The following is a 26,871-nucleotide window of genomic DNA, read 5'->3' as shown; positions in this document are numbered from 1 at the left end:
CACAACCTTCTGTTGAGGGTCCTCAACAAACTGAGATCCTTCAAAGGGTAGCGGCAATAGTGGCCCACAAGTGGCCGAACAGCGTGTGGTTCCTCCTGGCATTGGAACTGTAGCTGAAGTTTGTACCACTACCAGATCCAGTTCTGACCCGGCGAGTCCAGAAGTCAACTGTCTGCGCTTCATTACAGAAAACCCGGACCCTGCAGTTCATGATTTTCTCTCCCTAGCGGTGAGAAAGCGTTTCGGGATTTCGAAAGCCAGTATAGACTTCCTTGAGGAATATAAGTGCAAATCTACTAGAAGGCAATATGAGTCATCTTGGAGAAAATGGGTGGCCTTTTGTCAAGGCGAAGATTCCGCAGGAGATCTTGACAGACTTCTGCTTATCTTTTTTCCCCACCTCCATGGTCAAGGGTTGGCAGCGAACACGATTTCAGCGTGTAAGTCTGCTTTGACAAGACCCATTCTATATGCCTTCCAGGTCGACCTAGGTAACGAGATCTTTAATAAAGTCCCGAAAGCCTGTGCTAGGCTCAGACCTTCAGCACCTCCAAAGCCCATTTCATGGTCTTTAGACAAGTTCTTCATTTCGCTTCTCTGTTGAGCAATGAAGAGTGTGCGTTAAAGGATTTGACACAAAAAGTTATTTTCCTATTTTGCACTCGCGTCCGGGGCCAGGGTTAGTGAGATTGTAGCCTCTCGAGAGAGGCAGGTCGTGTTCAGTTCCTGGATGGGGAAGAACTGAACCTGTTTCCGGATCCTACGTTTCTCGCCAAGAATGAGTTACCCACCAACAGGTGGGGTCCCTGGAGAATCTGCCCTCTGAAAGAAGATGCATCTCTATGTCCAGTAGAATGCCTAAAGGTCTATCTTCATAGAACTTCAGACTTCAAGGGTGGTCAACTATTCAGGGGAGAAACATCAGGCTCAAATTTATCTCTGAATCAACTCAGAGCGAAAATCACATATTTTATTCGCAGAGCGGATCCTGACAATACAACCGCAGGTCACGATCCGAGGAAAGTTGCCTCATTCTTAAATTTCTTTAATTGTATGGATTTTGAACATCTCCGTTCATACACTGGCTGGAAGTCTTCCAGAGTGTTCTTTCGCCACTATGCGAAGCAAGTAGAGGAACTAAAAGAGATCTGTGGTAGCAGTGGGTCGCGGTGTTAACCCTACTGTTTAACTCTGCGAGGAACAGTGGTCTTAATTGGGACGATTAATTCCAGGGTGAGTGTGTAGTTACATACTGTACTACAAACTAAGTGAGGGCACTGTGTTGCCCATCCAGACTGTTCCATTTCCGAAGGTGAACCTAGCATAAGTGCAGACATGTGTGCCGAGCGTTTCTAACGCTAATGTCATTGATTTGTAATACAGGCTTTTGTGACTTTGATACCTCGGTATCTTGAAAGTGGCATCTAATGTTTTTTCTTTCAGACAAACAAGCTCTGTTTACTATCATACTTATGCTTAAAGTTTTAGGTTATCCTCTTCTTATATATATATATATATATATATATATATATATATATATATATATATATATATATATATATATATATATATATATATAATTGTGGTTAACCTGTCTATTTATTGCCTGTCAATAATCTGGTTCTTGAGTACCTTGCGTCTCCTTCACCTGTGTCAATTTATTGGTATAATTGAGCATTCATTCTATGTACCTTATCTGGGATAATTCTAATAGAATTGTTCCTTTATGCAAGCTATGTTGCATTGGTTTTCCTCCTATGCGGATATAAAACCTTTGTCCAATACAAGTATTGTGCGGAAAACTGGTCGATATTTCATATTGACGCAGTGGTCCTTTACAAACTATGCTTTACTTAATATAGGGCGAGACCACTATATTAGCTTACCTGGTATTCATACATAGATATATGTACTCTTCGAGACTTTTCCAGAGTCTAGTAGGACTCTTCCCTGTAGGGGGCAGGAAGCTCTAACATAGTTTATAGTTAGTTGAAAAGATGTATAACGGTAACATCTTAGGTCTCTAGGTCTAGTCGACCGGGAAAAAATTACCTCCGGGGAGTACGGCACGTTCTGAGAATCCACAGATACAGTAATGCTCTGGTACACTTCCATCAGGACGACATGGCTTGAGCCCAAAAAACGGATTTTGAGCGAAGCGAAAAATCTATTTTTGGGTGAGATGGCCATGTCGTCCTGATGGACCCGCCCTTGCCTTTCTAAGAAAGGGCTGTAGGACCCCTCCCTACATACAGTATCTGTAGCACCTCATGTACGCTACAAGGAATACAGATGGCGCCAGGATTGGCGCCAGGCACGCATACGAATCGGGGGATAGGGAAGCCTTGGGAGCGGCTCCCCCTTTTTCTTTCCCGAATTCGTATCTCGTCAGTCACCTCCTACGAGACGAAATCTCTGTCCAGGATGTAGATTGCCATGTGACGTGTCTAGAATACGTCCTCTGATATGTCGCGATATCCCTTTCACGAGGGATACTCGCTCCAGGAGTTAGAATTCTGGTACCTTAAGGTAAATTCTCTGGGAATATCGCCGTAGTTGTAATATACCCTAGGAAGCTACCCTATAGGAACTTCCATCAGGACGACATGGCCATCTCACCCAAAAATAGATTTTTCGCTTCGCTCAAAATCCGTTATATATATATATATATATATATATATATATATATACACATATATATATATCTATATCTATATATATATCTATATCTATATCTATATCTATATCTATATATATATATATATATATATATATATATATATATATATATATATATATATATATATATATACTTATGTTCTTTTCCAACTATAACGTTCATCGAAAACTACGATAAAAAAAATATCATTGCATAACGATAATCAATGGAGGTGTCATAAATCCCGGAGGTCAACCCCAATACATTTAATTTATGACCTATAAAATTACGAATTCATCAATCCACGAGCCATTAGCTACCAAAATAACTACAAGTTTCATAAAAGAAATCCAAGTTATAAGTTATCATTACATTTCTATTATTAATGGATAAATTTTGAAAACAATAAATATATTTTAAACTTATATTTAGATAACTACAATTGGTATCAATTTCGCCCTAACAAATTAAAAGAAAAACTTCTCAATTTTTTTATTAAAATTTAAAGTTAAAGGAAACCTTTTATAATTTAATCCTTTTCACTTAAAAGTCAAATTCTAATTTACAAAAGACAAAGTTTCCCCCTCATCCAACTATTCATTCAAGCCTTGAATTAAAAGACAAAATTATAGTTAAGATTTGAGGTATATTTTCTTCTTTTTTCAAGATAAATTCCTTAAACACTCGGCATTGTTCAATGTTTTTTTTTTATAGTTTATATAAGAAATATCTATTTTGATGTTGTTACTGTTTTTGAAATATTTCATTTTAATTTTTCATTATTTCTTGTATCGTTTATTTATTTTCTTATTTCCTTTCCTCAATGGGCTATTTAACCATGTTGGAGCCCATGGGCTTATATCATCTTGCTTTTCAAACTAGGATTGTAGCTTAGCTAATAATAATAATAATAATAATAATAATAATAATAATAATAATAATAATAATAATCTGTTAGAATACGAGTTAAAAGGTGGTTAGTTTCAACCACCCTACCCCGTGGTGCCCAACCACACAAGTAACCTCCACAGTAAAAAGCTTAAATTCACGGTCACAAGCTAGGATCGATATGCTGTCAGTAATACAATGAATATATATGTACTTACATGAATATCTATAAAGGAAATTCATACATCATCCGTATGCTTTTTGATTATGAAATACAAAAATAAAAGAAGGAAACTCTACATAAAACTTTTTCTTTATTACTATAAGGTTCGACACACCAGTAAACTAGATTGAACTAGAATGGCCACTCGGTAGAGCGCATACCTACACCTATATCATGTTGTATATATATATATATATATATATATATATATATATATATATATATATATATATATATATATATATATATATATATATATAAATGGGCAATTGACTTTTGCATATTTTGGCACTAGTTTCATGCAAATCAGATAAGCAATGGCCAATACATAGCAAAAGAAAAAAAAAAGAAAAAAAAATGTTTTTGACCTTTCCGTGACCTTGAGCTTAACTTTTGACCCAATCACTCCGAAAATCTAATCAAATTGTCTTTGGATTATGGCCAATCATCCCAAAAATATCATGACATTCGGTCAAATAGTTTTATTGTTATAATCACAAACACACACATACAGACATTCAAACAAATAAATACGCCTATCAAAACATAACCTTCGCAACTAAAATATACCCAAAAAACATCATAATTCGAGTAACTATTTCTATCTTCTTCAGGCATCTCCTCCAGTTTTCCGTAAGTGACAGGGTTACCAGACAGAGAGGCGTATCAGCCAACGTGACCGTCATTGTGAAGACTCTGGAACATAGAACTCTTGTGAATGCTACGCCCATCACACTCTTCTCGACCACTCCAGATAGGATCACTAAGGGCTGGAATCCCGTGGTGAGTAGATGGTATTATCGTCCTTAAAGAATGTAGTAAAGTTCTGATTTATTATTCATAATGCTGCGTTTGTTTAGATACGGGAGTGTTTTATTTGAGACTGATGTCTCACCAGGTAAATCCTGAAGTACAGTTAGCACTTAGGTTCCAATTTCATTTTAAACTCCTGGTGATATGGTTAGTAGCGACCTTGCCTTTCAGTATGAGATAGGAATTTACTTCTATTTGAGAACGATATTGTGTTGATTATCATCCATATATGTGTGTGTGTATATATATATATATATATATATATATATATATATATATATATATATATATATATATATATATATATATATATATATATATTTATATACATATATATACATATATATACATATATATATATATATATATATATATATATATATATATATATATTTATATATACATATATATACATACATATATATATATATATATATATATATATATATATATATATATATATATATATATACTGTATATATATATGTATATATATGGTTTCAACATTTAAAGGTGGCATCCATCCTTCTCTCTCTCTCTCTCTCTCTCTCTCTCTCTCTCTCTCTCTCTCTCTCTCTCTCTCTCTCTCTCTCTCTCATATATATATATATATATATATATATATATATATATATATATATATATATATATATATATATACTGTATATATATATATATATATATATATATATATATATATATATATATATATATATATATATATATACAGTATATATATATATATATATATATATATATATATATATATATATATATATATATATATATATATATATATATATATATATCTATATATATATATATATATATATATATATATATCTATATATATATATATATATATATATATATATATATATATATATATATATATATATATATATATATACACACACCCCAAATTTTTTTCTTTATTGTAGGAAGGTGGAGGAGTACTAGGTCAACTAACAGAAGAAATTCTTGCCATAGTTGGAAAAGAAGAAAACATTCTGGAGGTCGTCAGCGTGTATGGTAACACTGACGATAACAACAACAGTGTGATTGGTAACACTGATGACAATAACAAAGATGGCCGTCACCATATCTCTGAAGCATCTCAGTTTTCTTCTTTAATCGTTGGGCATCAACAATACGGCCACGATTCTCTTGCTTCGTTTCACCCTCCTTCAGGAAATGCTGCGGCTTCAGTGTCTGCTGTGTCTGTGTGGCTTACAGTCAGAAATAAGACAGGAGGGGACTTCATGAATCCCGTTAAACTCAAAGGGCTGCTTAGTCTACACAGACGCCAGGTAAGATTCAGTTTGAAAACTGTTTTGTAATATGTAATATGTTCACCTGCTAGGCTCATACGGTAGAACTTCGAAACTTCAAAATTGCAGCAAATGTTTTCATGTTGAACAGGCTGACATAAGTCTTTTTATTGTTTATAATGAAAGATCGGTTTTAATGTTAATGTTTTTACAATATTTAATTTTAATTGTTCATTAATTCTTATATCGTTTATTCATTTCCTTATTTCCTTTCCTCACTGGGCTATTTTTCCATGCTGGAGCCCTTGGTCTTATAGCATCTTGGTTTTCCAACTAAGGTTTTAGTCTTGCTAATAATAATAATAATAATAATAATAATAATAAATAAAAAAAATCAAGACATTTGGAAAACATTCCACTCATAATGACTAAAAACAATTATCTTTCCACACTAGCTGCAGAAATCCACTAGACTAAATGTCACCACAGAGGAATTAGGCAATGTGTATTTTCGACCAGAGGAAAATTACAACCTTCACGACCCTCAATCTAACAAACCCCAAGCCATAAAATACAAGGATGAAACAACAACAGAGGCCCAAGGAGATAACCCATTTAAAAATACTGACGGGGATGCCGATGGAATTGGTACTACAGATAAAATGAGCAAAATGATGGAAATCAAGGATTTCTACACTACGCAGTATAGAGCTGATGCCAGTGGAGGACCAAGCCCCATGGCATCAGTGTCCTCAAGTGCCATACATCTGCAGGTAGGGATATGATCAACTTGATTTGAGGTTTCATTGAAAGTCTACCTGTTTTAGTTATCATACAATCTAGGACCCCCCACCCCACCCCCCAAAAAAAATGCGGTCACACGACAGATCTTTGTGCATTTCTTAAGCACACAAACGAATTTTCTGCAGGTAGGGATATAATTAATTTGAAGTTTCATTGAACGTTTACCTGTTTGAGTTCTCAACCCTATCTAGCAACCCCCCTCCACAAAAAAAAAAAAAAAAAAAAAAAAAAAAAAAAAAAAAAAAAAAAAAAAAGACTTTTCTGCAGGTAGGGATACGATAAACTTGATTTGAGGTTTCATTGAACGTCTGCCTATTTCAGTTCTCAACCCAATGTAGGCACATTCCAAATAAAAAAAGTTTAAAAAACATGTGGTCAAATGATGCATCTTTGTACATTTCTTAACCACTCAAACACATTTTTTGCTGATAAGGATATAATTAATTTAAAGTTTCATTGAACGTCTATCTATTTTAGTTCTTAACCCAAACTAGGGACCCTCCAGGCAAAAAAAAAAAAAAAAAAAAAAAAAAAAAAAAAAATGTGAAAAATATGTACATTTCTTAACCACTCAAACACATTTTTTGCTGATAAGGATATAATTAATTTAAAGTTTCATTGAACGTCTATCTATTTTAGTTCTTAACCCAAACTAGGGACCCTCCAGGCAAAAAAAAAAAAAAAAAAAAAAAAAAAAAAAAATGTGAAAAATATGTACATTTCTTAACCACTCAAACACATTTTTTGCTGATAAGGATATAATTAATTTAAAGTTTCATTGAACGTCTATCTATTTTAGTTCTTAACCCAAACTAGGGACCCTCCAGGCAAAAAAAAAAAAAAAAAAAAAAAAAAAAAAAAAAATTGTGAAAAATATGTACATTTCTTAACCACTCAAACACATTTTTTGCTGATAAGGATATAATTAATTTAAAGTTTCATTGAACGTCTATCTATTTTAGTTCTTAACCCAAACTAGGGACCCTCCAGGCAAAAAAAAAAAAAAAAAAAAAAAATTGTGAAAAATATGTACATTTCTTAACCACTCAAACACATTTTTTGCTGATAAGGATATAATTAATTTAAAGTTTCATTGAACGTCTATCTATTTTAGTTCTTAACCCAAACTAGGGACCCTCCAGGCAAAAAAAAAAAAAAAAAAAAAAAAAAATTGTGAAAAATATGTACATTTCTTAACCACTCAAACACATTTTTTGCTGATAAGGATATAATTAATTTAAAGTTTCATTGAACGTCTATCTATTTTAGTTCTTAACCCAAACTAGGGACCCTCCAGGCAAAAAAAAAAAAAAAAAAAAAAAAATTGTGAAAAATATGTACATTTCTTAACCACTCAAACACATTTTTTGCTGATAAGGATATAATTAATTTAAAGTTTCATTGAACGTCTATCTATTTTAGTTCTTAACCCAAACTAGGGACCCTCCAGGCAAAAAAAAAAAAAAAAAAAAAAAAAAAATTGTGAAAAATATGTACATTTCTTAACCACTCAAACACATTTTCTGCATGTAGGGATATAATTCATTCAATGTTTCATTGAACGTTTACCTCGCCCCAGAAAAGTTTAAAAAATATGTGGTCAAATGACGCATCTTTGGACATTTCTTAACCACTCAAACGAACTTTCTGCGGGTAGAGATATAATTTAATTAATTTGAAGTTTCATTCAACGTTTACCTGTTTTAGTTGTCAACCCAACATTGCCCCCCCTTCCCCCCCCCCCCCTCAACTAAAAAAAAAAAAAAAAAAAAAAAAAAAAAGTTTAAAAAATAAGATGTGTTCACACGACAGATCTTTGTACATTTCTCAACCACTCAAACGAATTTTCTGCAGGTAGGCATATTAGTAATTTGAATTTTCATCGAAGGTCTGCCTATTTTAGTTCTCAACCCAATCTAGTCCCCACCCCAAAAAAAAAAAATAATAATTAAAAAAATAAGATTGCAAAATTTGAGTTTTAATAAACGCAAAATTTTAGTTTTAACAAAGTAGTTATAACAAATGCAAAAATTTAAGTTTTAACAACCGCAAAATTTAAGTTTGAACAAATGAAAAATTCAAGTTTTAACAAACGGAAAATTAAAGTTTTATCAAGTGCAAAATTTAAGTTTTAACAAACGCAAAATTAAAGTTTCAACAAACGCAAAATTAAAGTTTTAACAAACGCAAAATTAAAGTTTTAACCACTGCAAAATTTAGAATTTTAACAAGCGCAATATTAAAGTTTTAACAATTGCAAAATTAAAGTTTTAACAAAAGCAAAATAAAAGTTTTAACAAACGCAAAATTAAAGTTTTAACAGACGCAAAATTAAAGTTTTAACAAACGCAAAATTGAAATTTTAACAAACGCAAAATTTATGTTTCAACAAATGCAAAATTAAAGTTTTAACAATTGCAAAATTTAAGTTTTAACAAACCCTAAATTTAAGTTTTAACAAACGAAAAATTAGAATATTAACAAACGCAAAATTTAAGTTTTAACAATCGCAAAATTTTACTTTTAAATGCAAACTTTAAGTTTTAACAAATGCAAAATTTAAGTTATAACAAATGCAAAATTCAAGTTTTAACATACGTAAAAATTTAACTTTTACTAAATGCAAAATTCGAGTTTTAACATACGTAAAATTTAACTTTTACTAAATGCAAAATTCAAGTTTTAACATACGTAAAATTTAACTTTTACTAAATGCAAAATTCAAGTGCGCTAAATAACTAAAAATGTAATAATTACTGGAAAACAAATAAGTAGATATAACTTATAAATATTTATATAAAAAGCTTGCTTGTATTTTCTGGAAACAAGCAATGATTAGAAAACAAACTTCACCAACAAAGGCTTAAAATATCTAAACCAAAATTTGAGAAAAAATCCTCCAAAAGATATAAAATATCTATTTACTTGGGCTCTAGACGTTTATTAAATAGTCAGGGTTGGTCATTAAATTTTGTTCACAGCTTCTGAAATCTGCATATATCTCAGATTAGAGGAAACACTGGTTCTTATATTTTTAGTTTTCAGTGTAAAATATTAAAACACGAATCTAATAACATAATCTAATCATATCTAGGACATAGACACAAGCAGTAGTGTCCTATAGTCAATTTTTTTAATGAGGCGCATTTGCACTTACTTGCAAGAGTACCCTTTCAGCTCGGAAAACTTTCCTAATCGCTGATTGGTTAGAATTATTTTGTCCAACCAATCAGCGATTGGGAAACTCTTCCGAGCTAAAAGGGCACTGCTGCGAATAAAACCAATCAGCGATTATCAAACTTTTCCGGGCTAAAAGGGCACTTTTGCAAGTCAGTGCAAATGCGCCTCATTAAAAAAATTGTGTATAGTGACACCTCGGCTGAGCACGGTTTTTGTATCCTATTTATTTTTTTTTTTTTTTTTTTTTTTTTTTTTTAGAGATTTCAGTGTATAATATTAGTGTACAAAACTTATATTTTTCAATTTCAGTGCATAATAATAATGGACGAAACTTATATTTTTAGAGATTTCAGTGTATAATATTAGTGTACAAAACTTATATTTTTCAGAGATTTCAGTGTATAATATTAATGGACGAAACTTATATTTTTAGAGATTTCAGTGTATAATATTAGTTTACAAAACTTATATTTTTCAGAGATTTCAGTGTATAATATTAATGTAAGCATCTACTAACAAAATCTAATCCTCTCTAGGTCATAGACACAAACAATACTGCCCTAGTGACCCCTCGGCTGAAGCACTTTTATGACTGCAAGACTCTTTCCATGTCACAACCCAACCAAGAACAGTCTTGCTTACCAGGGTCCTGTTTAAACGGTGGCAGATGCGTACAGTTCTCTAAAGGAAAAAGGTAAGACTTCCAAATTCAGGTAAAAGTTACTGCTGTAACCAAAACTCTTGAGAGTATAACCTTGCTCGAGGGTACAGTTGGCTTAATCAATTCCGGTACACTTCCCGGGAAGCTAAGGAGACATCTGATAGTTGTAAATTTGGCAACGCTGTGTTTAGCAAAAGAGAAACATTTGGCAGTTCTGTGTTTAGAAAAAGAGAAACCTTTGGTAACGCTGTGTTTAGTAAAAGAAAAACATTTGGCAACGCTCTGTTTAGCAAAAGAGAAACATTTGGCAGTGCTGTGTTTATCAAAAACAAAACCTTTGGCAACGCTCTGTTTAGCAAAAGAGAAACATTTGGCAATGCTGTGTTTAGCAAAAAAGGAACATTTGGCAACGCTGTGTATAGTAAAAGAGGAACATTTGGCAATGCTGAGTTTAGCAAAAGAGGATTAGTTGGCAACGCTGTGTTTAGCAAAAGAGGATTAGTTGGTAACGCTGTGTTTAGCAAAAGAGAAACATTTAGAAACGCTGTTTTTAGCAAAAGAGAAACATTTAGCAATGCTGTGTTTAGCAAAAGAGAAACATTTGGCAATGCTGTGTTTAGCAAAAGAGAAACATTTGGCAATGCTGTGTTTAGCAAAAAAGAAACATTTGGCAATGCTGTGTTTAGTAAAAGAGAAACAATTGGCAACGCTGTGTTTAGTAAAAGAGGAACATTTAGCAATGCTGTGTTTAGCAAAAGAGGATTAGTTGGCAACGCTGTGTTTAGAAAAAGAGAAACATTTAGCAACGCTGTGTTTAGCAAAAGAGAAACATTTGGCAATGCTGTGTTTAGCAAAAGAGAAACATTTGGCAACACTGTGTTTAACAAAAGAGAAACATTTAGCAACGCTGTGTTCAGTAAAAAAGAAAAACATTTGCCAGCGCTGTGTTTAGCAAAAGAGAAACATTTGGCAACACTCTGTTTAACAAAAGAGAAACATTTGGCAACGCTGTGTTTAGCGAAAGAGAAACATTTGGCAATGATGTGTTTAGCAAAAAAGGCACATTTGGCAAGGATGTGTTTAGTAAAAGAGAAACAGTTGGCAACATTGTGTTTAGTAAAAGAGGAACATTTGGCAACGCTGTGTTTAGCAAAAGAGGAACAGTTGGCAACGCTGTGTTTAGCAATAGAGGAACATTTGGCATCGCAGTGTTTAGCAATAGAAACATTTGGCAGAGTTGTGTTCAGCAAAAGAGAAACATTTGGCAGAGTTGTGTTTAGCAAAAGAGAAACATTTGGCATCGTTGTGTTCAACAAAAGAGAAACATTTGGCAGAGTTGTGTTCAGCAAAAGAGAAACATTTGGCAGAGCTGTGTTCAGCAAAAGAGAAACATTTGGCAACACTGTGTTTAACAAAAGAGAAACATTTGGCATCGCTGTGTTTAGCAAAAGAGAAACATTTGGCAGAGTTGTGTTCAGCAGAAGAGAAACATTTGGCAACACTGTGTTTAGCAAAAGAGAAACATTTGGCTATGCTGTGTTTAGCAAAAGAGAAACATTTGGCATCGCTGTGTTTAGAAATATAGAGAAACATTTAGCAACACTGTTTAGCAGAAGAGAAACATTTGGTAACACTGTGTTTAGCAAAAGAGAAACATTTAGTATCGCTGTGTTTAGGAAAAGAGAAACATTTAGCATCAATGTGTTCAGCAAAAGAGAAACATTTGGCAACACTGTGTTTATCAAAAGAGAAACATTTGGCTACGCTGTGTTTAGCAAAAGAGAAACATTTGGCAGCGCTGTGTTTAGAACAATAGAGAGATATTTGGTAATACTGTTTAGCAGAAGAGAAACATTTGGTAATGCTGTGTATAGCAAACAAGAAACATTTGGCAACGATGTGTTTAACAAAAGAGAAACATTTGGCAACGCTGTGTTTAGCAAAAGAAAAACATTTGGCATCGCTGTGTTTCGCCAAAGAGGAACATTTCTCAACGTTGTGTTTAGCAAAAGAAAACCATTTGGCAACACTGTGTGAAGCAAAAGAGAAACATTTAGCAACGTTGTGTTTAGTAAAAGAGAACCATTTAGCAATGCTGTGTTTAGCAAAAGAGAAACATTTGGCAACGCTGTGTTTAGTAAAAGAGAAACAGTTGGCAACGCTGCCTCTAAAACAAAGTTTCTGAGCTTGTAAAACACGCGATCAATAGCATTTTTTTATTGATTTAACCAAGTGCTTTAAAAAAATATATATATATTGTTATTTGCTCACAGCCCTCTCCTTGGCTTCCCGTGAAATGTACCAGAATTAATGGCACACTATTCTTTATCTTGTTTCTGTTCCTCTTGTTATTTTCTAATGTTTATAGTTTATATATGAAAGATTTATTTCAATGTTATTATTGTTCTTAAAATTCCCTGGTAGTTTTTCCTTTTTTGCGTACTGGGCTATTTTCCCTGTTGGAGCTCTTGGGCTTATAGCATTCTGCTTTTCCAACTGGGATTGAAGCTTAGCAAATATAATAATAATAATAATAATAATAATAATAATAATAATAATAATAATAATAATAATAATAATAATAAAAGATAATTTAAGAACAGAATATATTGACTTGAAATTCTCCCCTAAAAAGAAACAGGTTTATTTTTCCCTGTTGGAGCTCTTGGGCTTATAACATGCTGCTTTTCCAACTAGGATTGTAGCTGAGCAACTAATAATAATAATAATAATAATAATAACAACAATAACAACAAAAACAACAACAACAGCAACAACAACAAAAACAACAACAACAACAACAACAACAATGATAATAATAATAATAATGATAATAATAATAATAAAAATAACAATAATAATAATTATTATTATTATTTGCTAAGCTACAGCCCTAGTTGGGAAAGCAGGATGCTATAAGCCCAAGGGCTCCAAGAAGTTGAAGAACAATAACAACATTAAAATAAATCTTTCACAAATAAACTGTAAACATTTGAACATAACAAGAGGACGAGAAACAAGATAGAATAGTGTGCCCGAGTGTACCCTCAAGTGTAATAACAGTTAAAAGGTTTTTTTTTTTTTTTTTTTTTTTAAGGTAATATCTGGAGCATAGCTCTTCAGTAGTTTCCACAGACTGACTTTGACCCTCTTTTGACAATGACAGATGCATCTGTCCAGGAGGGTCGAAGGGCTACAACTGCAAAGTTCTCTTCCGTTCATTCATGGGTTCTGGATGGTCCTGGCTGCCTTCCATTCCACCCTGTTTTCCATCCACAATATCTCTGAAAATCCTGACGCAACAGAAAGAAGCGCTTGTTCTTTACTCAGGGCCTATTGAAATTACTGGAGATAGGCTACCCTTCATGGCCATTCAGCTGTCCGATGGGTATCCACAACTAGTGACAGACAGTTGGGCTGGCAGGGCGAGGCTGCAGGTTGATACCCAGGTTAATGATGGATCATGGCATACAATCCACGTCAAATTGGATCACAAGGTAAAAGTAATTTGTGTATAAAGATTTTTTTTCTTTTTTAATATATGAGAAGGAATTTTGTTCAAGTGTCCAAAGGGAGAGTTATTATGTATATAATGAAGGCAACTACTGTAGCTAATATATATTGAAGGTTTTTATTTTTCCATGAGAAGAAATTTTGTTCAAGTGTCCAAAAGGAGAGGTGTTACGTATATAAGGAAGGCAACTACTGCAGCTAATATATATTGAAGGTTTAAACCTCATGGCAAGAAATAAGAGCACTACTGTACAAGCATTGAATGCTTTTAGATATTACTAATTGTTAATAAAAAAAAAAAAAAGCCTTTTATTTTGCATGCTTTATAAAGTCTGTGGATCAAACAATCAACATGCCCTTATCCTAATTTCTCTTAGAAGAATATCATACCCTGAACAATATAATGTAATTTCTATGTAACATGATTTATCAATATTTATCAATTTTAGTGTGAAAATATTTATTTTGCATGCTTGATCGAATATATGGATCAAACATTCAACATTCCCTTATCCTAATTTCTCCTAAATGATTAGCATACCCTGAATAATTGACGTAATTTCTATGTAACATGATTTATTAATTTATTAATATTTATCAATCTTAGTGTCAAAATATTTTCATTAATCTTTTAGATTAGAAAAACACAACAAATTATTTCATTTTATTTATTGCTTTTCTTATAGCTTATTTATTTCCTTATTTCCTTTTCTCAGTGGGCTATTTTTCCCTGTTGGAGCCATTGGGCTTATAGCATCTTGCTTTTCAAACTAGGGTTTTAGCTTTGCTAATAATAATAATAATAATAATAATAATAATAATAATAATAATAATAATAATAATAATAATAATAATAAAAGGTTTGTTTCTCCATAAAAAAAACATTTTCCTTTCCTCACTGGGCTATTTTTTCCCTGTTGGAGCCCTTGGCCTTATAGCAATTTGCTTTTCCAACTAGGGTTGTAGCTTGGCTTTTTTAATTAATAGTAATAAAAGGTTTTGTTCTCCATAAAAACAATTTTCTTTTCCTCACTGGGCTATTTTTTCCCCCTTGGAGTCCTTGGACTTATAGCATCAGGCTTTTTTCAACTAGGGTTATAATCTGGCTTATAATAACAAAAGCTTTGTTTCTTCGTTAAAACATTTTCCTTTCCTCACTGGGCTATTTTTTCCAGTTGGAACCCTTAGACTTATAGCATCTTGCTTTTCTAACTAGGGTTATAACCTGGCTTATAATAATAATAATAATAATAATAATAATAATAATAATAATAATAATAAAAGGTTTGTTTCTCCATTAAAACATTTTCCTTTCCTCACTGGACTATTTTCCCCTGTTGAAGCCCTTGGGCTTATAACAACTTTCTTTTCCAACTAGGGTTGTAGCTTGGCTTATAATAATAATAATAATAATAATAATAATAATAATAATAATAATAAGAGGTTTGTTTCTCCAGAAAAATTTCCTTTCCTCACTGGGCTACTTTTCCCTGTTGGAGCCCTTGGGCTTATAGCATCATGCTTTTTCAACTAGGGTTATAGTCTGACTTATAATAATAACAAAAGCTTTGTTTCTTCATTAAAACATTTTCCTTTCCTCACAGGGCTATTTTTCCAGTTGGAGCCCTTAGACTTATAGCATCTTGCTTTTCTAACTAGGGTTATAACCTGGCTTATAATAATAATAATAATAATAATAATAATAATAATAATAATGAAAATTTTTTCTCCATAAAAACATACGCAGGCTTTTCATGAAATTTGGCGTCAACTAAACCAATGATTTATGTGATTTTCAGGGAGTGTCGATGGTAATTGACGCCTGCGGTCAAAGTTGGAAATATCAAACGGACGATGCCCACTGTGCAGCCAGGGCTCCCTTGATTCGCCCTGATCGCTTGGTGTCATGGATTGGGTCAGGTCCCCTTCAAGTGGGTGGGTTAGCCCACGAGGGTGATTACGCCAGTTATCATTGGGGTGAGGGACCAGTCACACAGTCGCTGAATGGCTGTGTCTCGCATATCACAGTTAACGGTGAGGTGAGGATAGAAGATATTTCTTCAAGTTGGGTATCGATAAAGTCTTAATTGATCTTAGATTCAAAATTTTAGTGAGGTCAAATTTCCATATATCCATATTTGAGAGATTTCCTATATTTCTTTCCCAACGATAATATTTTTGAAAATTATGTTTACACATTTCTTATCGTTCACAGGTAAAATAGTTTGAACTAGAGGTCCACTCAGTAGAGTGCAGACCTCCGCCGCGGCAGCTTATTTCTTGAACTTTCACTCGAACTTGACTTTGACCCTTGACGTTAGACCTTAACATGTATTAACTGATATAGATTTTCATACACTTAAATACGAACCAAGTTTGAAGTCTCTGTGACAACGATGTTCAAACTTATGGCTGATTGCGTGAATTTGACATTTTGCTTGACCTTGTGACATGGATCTTGACCTTCCAAAATTTAATAATTTCCAGCTTATTATATAAACATCAATCCCTGCAAGTTTCATTTCTCTACAATTAATGGACAGGAAGCTGTTCACAAACAAACAAACACGCACAAACACCCAAAACGGGGGTAAAACATAACCTCCTTCCAACTTCGTTAGCGGAGGTAAAAATATTCCTTAATGGATTCCAACTGATAATCAAATATATAAAATATTATCAGTAAAGAGGTAAAAATATCTCCTAATGGATTCTAACTGATAATTAAATATTATTTTTTTTTCTTTTTATTACAGCTCTTAGACATGGGGGAACCACCACTAAGCCATGGAAGTCAGCCAGGTTGCATCATGGATGAAGGAACTTGCGGAGGTGAAGCCTTTGGGTGTACTTCAAACGTAATGTGCCAAGGTGAGAGTAATCTATCAAGCTGCACTTGCAAGCCAGGTCTCACAGGATCTGACTGCCAGCGACCTACAGTGCCAGCCACTCTGGGTCCAGCTTCTTACTACAAAGTGGCCTTATCTTTCACGCCGTCCCATTACGCACTGACTCTGCAAATAAGGTTGAAGACACAAGGGAAGCCAAATGGATTACTTATAAGTGTTGCAGACCGGCATGCTCAACATTCACTTTCAGTACAGGTAAGACATCCACAGGAGAACAAACAGGTTGTGTTGCCTATGTGGTAACATCCCTGACTGGTGATCGCCAGACTGGGGTTCGAGTCCTGCTCAAACTCGTTAGTTCCTCTGGTCGCAGCAACCTCACCATCCTTGTGAGCTAAGGATGGGGGGGGGGAGCTTATAGGTCTACCTGCTGCGTCATCAGCAGCCATTGCCTGGCCCTCCCTGGTCCACACTTGGGTGGAGAGGGGGCTAGGGCACTGATCATATGTATAGTATACCATTGCCAGCCTCTAGGGCATTATCCTGCTCGATAGGGTAATGTTACTGTCCCTTGCCTCAGCCCCTCATGACCGGCCTATAACCCTTTAAAAACTTTAAACAATATTATGAAATATGAAACACATCACGGTGCTACACTTAAAAAGAAAAAACGTAATTTTAATCAGAAATTCTCAGCCGTATTTCAGTAAAATACAGGTGACCGTAATTTTACCATACTTAGTTATCTTTTACGGGTTGGTGACCGTAACATCACTCAGTAACTTAAACATATCCGTTTTAAAATGATAAATGCCTGGCAACATTTATTCCAGGATTTTTACCTTTTTTTACGGTAAATTTTTGACAGTGTATATAGGTTTCCAAGAAAATTATATTCACTACCGTAGTATCACTCAGTAACTTCAACATATCCGTTTTAAAATGGTATATGCCTGGGAAAATCTATTCCAGGATTTTTACCTTTTTTTTACGGCAAATTTTTCAGTGTAGAAAGGTTTCCCAGAAAATTCCATTCACTATTCTTCTTTTTTTCTCATTGTATACACAAAAACCACGCAGCTCCACGCAGGCAAAGTCTGCCTTGAAACGTTCACAAGCGGGAAAATCTCCCAGACGGTCTGCATCGAAGGGTTCATCATGGGTGACAACAACTGGCACCTACTCCGAGCAGAACGCCACGGCCATAATCTGAAGCTGGCTGTCGACGATGGAGATGGCCTCCTACAGAACGAGTCTTTCCCGAGCCTCGTTACCGACGGCGCACAGGATTGGATGAAGGAGATTCCCGTGTCTTTGGAAGTGAATAGGAATGATGGTGTCACTATCGGTGGTGTCCCAGAGTACGCTGGTACTAAACTGCTGACGGTGCATAACGACTTACAAGGAGGTGAGGTTGATTACCTATTTATTGTCATTTTCGAAAGTGGTTTCAAGCCTTTGTTACACATTACATGAATATCTAATTTACCAGTGTTTTATAATGAACTGATCTTGCAGAAGTATCAAACCTAATGCATAGAAAAAATGTAAATTTTAGCTAATACAATATATATATATATATATATATATATATATATATATATATATATATATATATATATATATATACTATATATATACGTATATATATATATATATATATATATATATATATATATATATATATATATATATATATATGCGTGTGAGTGTGTTTATGTGTACATGCATCCTATATCTGTATAGAAGTTACTTCCAATGCAACGGTATACATATTTTTGAAATGTATGCAGATCTTTCAGAAATAAAAGAGACAAGAGTGATAAGAAAAACGTATATATATATATATATATATATATATATATATATATATATATATATATATATATATAAAGAGACAAGGCAGATGATGAAAATGACACATTTCACATCAATATCATAATAATTTTCCAGAGACCATTTTCTTGCAGTGTGCATTGATGACCTCCGTATTTCGGGTCACCAGCTCCCAATCCCTCCCGGGTCAAATAGCAGCAAATGGGGTCAGGTCACGACTCACGAGGGACTTCTCCACGGGTGTGTCCTCCCTGACATTTGCCAAAATATCTCTTGTAAAGTTCCGCTTACTTGTCATCCGACGTGGCCTGAGCCGACGTGCAGGTAAGGGGAGAGAGAGAGAGAAGGAATTCTTCAATGTTGGATTTGAATATATATATATATATATATATATATATATATATATATATATATATATATATATATATATATATATATATATATATATATACAGTATATATATATATATATATATATATATATATATATATATATATATATACTGTGTATATATATATATATACATATATATATATATATATATATATATAAATTTATATACATATGTATATATATATATATACATATATGTACATATATATGTGTGTATAAAGTATACAGTATATATATATATATATATATATATATATATATATATATATATATATATAGATATAGATATATATATGTGTGTGTATAAAGTATACAGTATATATATATATATATATATATATATATATATATATATATATATATATATATATATATACTGTATATAGTGTATATACGGTATATATATATCTATTATTTCTTAACTTGATAATAATAATAATAATAATAATAATAATAATAATAATAATAATAATAATAATAATAACAAATACAATCATCATACACACAACCATCTGCTATCATTTTAGCTGCGGAGACGGTCTTCAAACTGTCGGTAACTCCTGCAAGGACATAAATGAATGTCTCTGGAGTCCCTGTCTCAACGGAGGATCCTGCCACAACCTCCGGCCAGGGTACTTTTGCCAATGTGACGGGCGCTTCCTGGGAGACAACTGCCAATTTAAAAGATGGGAGACTTCGGATAGACCTTTCACAACGCAGGCGCTCATAGCCACGGTCGCCATCTCCCTTTTGGTGCTCGGTAAGTAAGTGATAGTTGAGTTGATTTTACAGCTAATTTTTGCCATAATCAATATTTACACATGAAAATTATAAAACAAAGCTCTGCATTGTTGTGAATAGCTCAGGTAGTAGTAGTAGTAGTAGCAGTAGTAATAATAATAATAATAATAATAATAATAATATTAATATTATTAATAATAATAATAATAAATCACAATAATAATAACAACAATAATAATAATAATAATTCATCATCATCATCGTAATAATAATAATAATAATAATAATAATAATAACATCACCCCTTCTTTAATTTCAGTGTTATTAGGTCTCATCTTATCGATAAGGAGCCTGAGAAGCCAGCGAGCTCTTCAAAGCCAAGCCAAGGACACCATGAGGAATAACGGCAGCAGCCCCGCGACCATAATAGTCCTCAACGGGGACAAACCTGGAAGGGGGAGGAAGAGGCCCCCGGCCGGGACAGACACAACTGATGAAGTCGAAGTCGTGGTTATGGACGACCCCCATCTAGAGTTCATGGAGCGGTTCCGCCCTTCGCGTGAAATATCCTCGTCTTTGGAAAGGGAAGGTGAGAGGTGTTTTTTTTTTGTCATTGATTACAAGAGATAGCCAAACTAGAATAAAAAAACACTGAGTGTAGACCTCCACCACGGCCGCTAATTTCACAACATTTCGCTCGACCTTGACCTTTGACATAGGAGTTTTAAAATTGAATCACTTCCATGTCTCAACATATGAATTAGAAAAAAAAAACAGGTAAAAAAACACAAAGTGCAGAAGTTCGCCATGCCAGGTAATTTCACAACATTTCGCTCGACCTTGACCTTGACCTTTGACGTAGGACTTTTAAAATGGAATCACTTCCGTGTCTCAACATATGAATTAGAAAGGAAAAAAACCTAGTAAACACACTAAGTGCAGACCTCCGCCACGCCAGGTAATTTCACAACATTTCGCTCGACCTTGACCTTGACCTTCGACGTAAGACTTTCGAAATTGAATCACTTCCATGTCTCAACATATGAATTAGAAAAAAAAACCTGGTAAAAACACCAAGTGCAGACCTCCGCCACGCCAGGTAATTTCACAACATTTCGCTCGACCTTGACCTTGACCTTTGACATAGGACTTTTAAAATTGAATCACTTCCATGTCTCAACATATGAATTAGAAAAAAAAACCTGGTAAAAACACCAAGTGCAGACCTCCGCCACGCCAGGTAATTTCACAACATTTCGCTCGACCTTGACCTTGACCTTTGACATAGGACTTTTAAAATTGAATCACTTCCATGTCTCAACATATGAATTAGAAAAAAAAAACCTGGTAAAAACACCAAGTGCAGACCTCCGCCACACCAGGTAATTTCACATTTCGCTCGACCTGGCCCTTGACCTTCAACGTAAGACTTTCGAAATTGAATCACATCCATGTCTCAACATAACAATTAGAAAAAAACGAGAAAAAACACTGAGGGCAGACCTCCGCCACGACAGCTATTTTCCCAACATTTTGCTCGACCTTGACCTTTGGCCTAGAACATTCAAAATTTAATCACTTCCATGTCTCAATATAACAATTAGTCCCTGAAAGTTTCACTATTCTAAGACTGAAATAATGACCTCACTGCACCAGCTTATTTCTCGACATTATGCTCGACCTTGACCTTTGGCCTAGAACATTCAAAATTTAATCACTTCCATGTCTCAATATAACAATTAGTCCCTGAAAGTTTCACTATTCTAAGACTGAAATAATGACCTAACTGCACCAGCTTATTTCTCGACATTATGCTCGACCTTGACCTTCACCTTTGACCTAGAACTTTTTAAAAGGAATCACTTCCATGTCTCAACATAAAAATTGAGTTTCACTACTCTATAAGTAAAATTGTGACTTCCACCGAGGCAGTTTATTTCTCAACATTTTGCTCGACCTTGACCTTGACCTTTGACCTAAGACTTTCAAAATTGAATCACTTCATGTCTCAACATAACAATTAAGTTTCATTACTCTATGAGTAAAAAAGTGACCTCCACCACGGCAGTTTATTTCCCAACATTTTGTTTGACCTTGACCTTGACCTTTGACATAGGGCTTTCAAAATTGAATACCTTCCACGTCACAGCATAACAATTAATCTGTGAGAGTTTTACTACTCTGAGTAAAACTGTGCCCAGGAAGTTGTTCACAAACAGTCAAACAATCAACAGTGGCGAAAACATAACCTCCGCCCTACTTCGTTGGAGGAGGTAATAAGTATGCTAAACTATAGGTTTCACCGTTTTCTTATTTTAAATGCATTCCTGATCTTGTTCTATTTAATACATGACGATCTTCGTGGGATTTCATATACATGAAGCATCAATTACGAAGGAATGATGTGTAGTCCGGTTAGCTTAAGAAATGAAGTAAAGATGTAAAGAAGAGTCCGGGCGTGTCAGTATTACTTACATAAAGCAGAGAAATAATGGGAAAGAAGTTTTATAGGTAAAGGGCCCATTAGTTAACAAGAAGCCGTAGCTAGACCTTCATACAAAGAACTTTCTCTTAAAAAACAAAACGAAGTATATCATGGCTAGTACAGTGGCAACGCGTTCGCTTAGCATTCGCATGGCAGCAGATCGATCTCAGTCCGGGACCGTGAATTTAAGCTATTTACAAGGGCGGCTACTGCTGCGGTTGGGCACCACAGTGGGGGGCTGGGCTTATCTGGCTGACGTTCTGGTGAGCATCTATTCTGATGAAACTGGAAATAAAACCAGAAACTTTTAACCTTTAATTCAACCGTACAATGCTAGACTGTATTGAACCCTGAAGGTCAGATGTTGAATACTGTACATGAAATTACTTTGTACTGAATTGTTTCTTGTATCAAACTGGCTTTTTTTTTTTAAGGAAGTTTATTTAGGAAGCTGGATTAAGATAAAAATGACTGGTTAGAATATGGTAATCAAGTTACTTAAGGGGAGCGTTTGACGAAAAATCGAAAAATTTACATTTTCCCGATATTTCACGTACGAACTCATACACATTTTGTCTATATACTCAGAAAATTTAAATGGAAAATTCGCAATAGTTTTGGAGATATAAGCCAAAAACGTAACCCTACATTCATAGAGAAAATTTCGTTTGTGGCTGTATCTCAAACTTTATTCAATCCCCTTCAGCTCTTCTGAGGCAAGTAAAAAATATGAGGCTTAAATTATCTCATAATAAGACATACCTGATTTTCGTTGATTAAGCAAGTATTAGATCTCATTTTAAAGACCTTAGTTCATTATTATGTGGAAATATCAAGGTTCTACTATAATAGAATAAATATAAAAAGTGCCATTTTATGATGAGTAGCAGGTAAACTAATTAAACACTGGTTAATTTTTCTTTAGAGATGTTATATTGTAAAAACCTCAACGTGTGGTAAACATAATCTTAAAGGGAAAACTTTCTTATAAAATGATAAAAAATGATTATCAAACTGGAATTCCTAAAGATTTAAAATGTGAAAGTGTCAGGAAACATTGGCAATTACCATTGCACATAGTAAAGACATACAGAGTTGTCTTCAATATTTACGTTTTATACCAACGATACATGATCATTACAATTCCCAAAATACTTTTTTTTATCCCTACGAACAAGATTTAGCTGTTTTCTATATATATAATAAAAACATCACTGACAATAACAGAGAACAAACATTAAAATTCCCAAAATATTTTATTTCTTTTTTTACGAACGACAAGATTTAGCTGTTGTATATATATATATATATATATATATATATATATATATATATATATATATATATATATATATATATATATATAATAAAAACATCACTGACAATAACAGAACAAACATTAAAATTCCCAAAATATCCTTTTTTTTTTTTTCGAACGACAGGATTTACCTGTTTTCTAAAAAAAAAAAAAAAAATCACTGGCAAGAACAGAGAACAAATGACTAAAATAAATATGGGTCTAATTCAGAAACTAGAGCTAGAATTTAACCCATGCCAAGATAAAGAGGTTTTATTTGCTCTCCCGATAAGACAACGCCCTTGAATAAATTTCATTTGATTACTCGAAGTATAAGAAATATTCATTTGCTTCTAATTAATCCTACAAACAATAAAACAGAATTCTCCCCAGGGGTACTGATAAATAAGGGAGAGGGGGAGGGGGGGGGGGCAAGATAAGAAAATTATAATTTCTTAAGCTAATAACTCTTCAGGGGAAATTTGTATACTTCCCTAATAACAATTTTGTGTTTCAAACTACGAACTAAAAGAGGAACTCTATCTTGGCAGCCCCAAGCCTTCTACTTCAATCGAAAGTACAAGCTACTGCGAGGTATAATTTCTTGAGCTAATAACTCTCAAGGGAAAATTGATATACTACCCTAATAATAATTTTGTATTTTAAACTCTTAACTAATAGGGAACTATCTCTTGGCAGCGTCCAAGGCTTCTACTTAAATCGAAAGTACAAGCTACTGTAAGGTATAATTTCCTGAGCAAAAAATTCTCCAGGGAAAATTGATATACTGCCCTAATAATAATTTTGTATTTTAAACTCTTAACTAATAGGGAACTCTATCTTGGCAGCCCCAAGCCTTCAACTGCAATCGAATGTACAAGCTACTGCAAGGTATAATTTCTTAAGCTAATAACTCTTCAGGAAAAATTTATATACTACCCTAATAATAATTTTGTATTTCAAACTATAAACTAATAAGGAACTCTATCTTGGCAGCGTTTAAGCTTTCTACTGCAATTGAATGTACAAGCTCCGGCAAGGTTTAGTAGATTTGAGAACAAAGCCCTCAGAAGGATATTGGGAGTCAAATGGCAGGTCACGATTAGAAATGAAACTTTAAGAGAGATTATTCGAGTACCATATGTGCATGAGATCATGATGCGGGGTAGATGGAGATGGTTTGGGCAGGCTCTTCGCACTCCCCAAGAGAGATTAGTTCACCAAACTTTTAACTGGGCTCCACAAGGCACTTGAAGAATTGGAAGACCCAAGCCTACATGGCTTAGGACTATAAAGAGCGAAGTAGATGATGAATGAAGAAATATTGAATTAAAAGCTCAAGATAGAGACGACTGGCGAAATCTAACCGAGGCATTTGCATCAACAGGCGTAGGAGATGATGATGATGATGAATAAGTCTTCAGGGAAAATCGGTAAACTTCGCTAATAATAATTTTGTATTTAAAACTATAAACTAATAAGGAACTCTATTTTGACAGGTCCCAAACCTTCTACTTCAATCGAAAGCACAAGCAGCTGCAAGTCATGGGACCAAAAGCGCATCAGTCCTACTTTAGAAAGTCGCCAGTGGAAGGAGGAAGAACTCGCTATATCCAGAGCGATGCAAATAACCACCGTGTCCACCGGGAGTAACCCTGATTGACGGTAATATTATTCTATTGGAAAGTCGTTATTACAATTAAAAATTTTACTGATCAATGTTAAAAGGTATTCAGGCTAAGATATTGTGAGAACTTCAGATCATTTGAATGTTGTGAGGAATGATGAGGTAGAAAAAAGAAACTTTTGGTTAATGTCCAGTACTAATACAATCTCTTTTATGGTCAAACTAATTACTAGCAAAATCTCTCATTTCTTAAAAATGAAATACTATGAAAAATTGTCCAGATAACAAAAAACTTGATTAATGGCCGGTACTAATACACTTTGTCTTATAGTCACTCTAATCATTAGCAAAATCTCTCTTTCTTTTAAATGAAATACCATGAACAAATTTTCATTTCCTGAAAATTGTTCTGAAAGATTAATTTATTCCCATAATTTCTTGTTTTATCGTGATAAATAAGTATCCATATTGCTATCCCTTTACTTCCTAATAAAATTTTCCATGTCTTTTTTAATTCTAATATAAATACCTTAATAGCTGCGCATAATGAATTTCATATCATTCCTTTATGAGTTATATCATACATTATTATTATCATCATCATCTCCTCCCACGCCTATTGACGCAAAGGGCCTTGGTTAGATTTCGCCAGTCGTCTATCTTAGAGCCTTTAAATCAATACTTCTCCATTCATCATCTACGCCACGCCTCATAGTGCTCAGCCATGTAGGCCTGGGTCTCCCAACTCTTCTAGTACCTTGTGGAGCCCAGTTGAATGTTTTGTTAGCTAACCACTCTTTGGGAGTGCGAAGAGCACACCCAAACCATCTCCATCCATCCCTCATCCTGATCTCATCCACATATGATACTCGAGTAATCTCACTTATAGTTTCATTTCTAATCCTGTCCTGAAATTTAACCCCCTATATTCTTCTGAGGGCTTTGATCTCAAATCTACAAAATCTGTCAGATATTGTTTCATTGTCATACAACGACTTATATCATACATAATTTTACGTTATTTATTCTACGTATATTTAAATCTGCACTGATCCCTTTTTTGCAGGCAACTAGAAGAAGGACCTTGAAGGACTCCTTCAATCAAGCTGATCAAGATATCGAAAAGGAAATCTGGAGTAATAACTTCCTGCTCTTTCACCAGATAACCATCACATTTAATGGTGTCATTGGAACCAACACGTTTGTTATAAGGAAACTAATAAATATTTAACTAAAGTCCGCTATCTTAATATCAATCCTTACCCTATATATGAAATATCTGTTTTGATGCTGTTACTGTTTTTAAAGTATCTTATTTTAATTCTTCATTATTTCTTATATCTTATACTTATTTCTTTATTTCCTTTCCTCACTGGGCTATTTGTTGTTGTTGGAGCCCCTGGGCTTATAGCATCTTGCTTTTCTAACTAAGGTTGTAGCTTAGCTAATAATAATAATAATAATAATAATGATAATAATAATAATATATAACGAAATGTGTATTACATTGTGCATGTAGATTTCGTAATTATAAATACGTGCACACATACACAACGGATGTAAGCTATAGACAGTTTTTTTTTACCTAAATAACGAGAATGCAGCTAAAGTGATAAACACTTATGACTAGG

At 33.8% G+C, this 26,871-nt stretch overlaps 1 protein-coding gene across 1 annotated transcript; it reads left to right on the top strand.

The window, feature by feature from the left end:
* Positions 1–3,728: 3,728 nt before the first annotated feature.
* Positions 3,729–26,451, top strand: LOC137641086 (putative neural-cadherin 2). Its single transcript, XM_068373531.1, has 14 exons — positions 3,729–3,733; positions 4,385–4,553; positions 5,525–5,893; positions 6,310–6,627; positions 10,375–10,532; positions 13,666–13,996; positions 15,812–16,051; positions 16,769–17,116; positions 17,942–18,269; positions 18,832–19,021; positions 19,618–19,850; positions 20,151–20,420; positions 25,113–25,278; positions 26,307–26,451. Exons 1-13 carry the CDS (start codon positions 3,729–3,731, stop codon positions 25,274–25,276), a joined length of 3,123 nt encoding a protein of 1,040 aa, XP_068229632.1. The 3' UTR covers positions 25,277–25,278; positions 26,307–26,451.
* Positions 26,452–26,871: the final 420 nt, after the last annotated feature.

Source organism: Palaemon carinicauda, chromosome 5, assembly GCF_036898095.1.
Source record: "Palaemon carinicauda isolate YSFRI2023 chromosome 5, ASM3689809v2, whole genome shotgun sequence".
Classification (NCBI taxonomy): Eukaryota; Metazoa; Arthropoda; class Malacostraca; order Decapoda; family Palaemonidae; genus Palaemon; species Palaemon carinicauda.
This window is presented reverse-complemented; position numbering and strand designations above follow the sequence as displayed.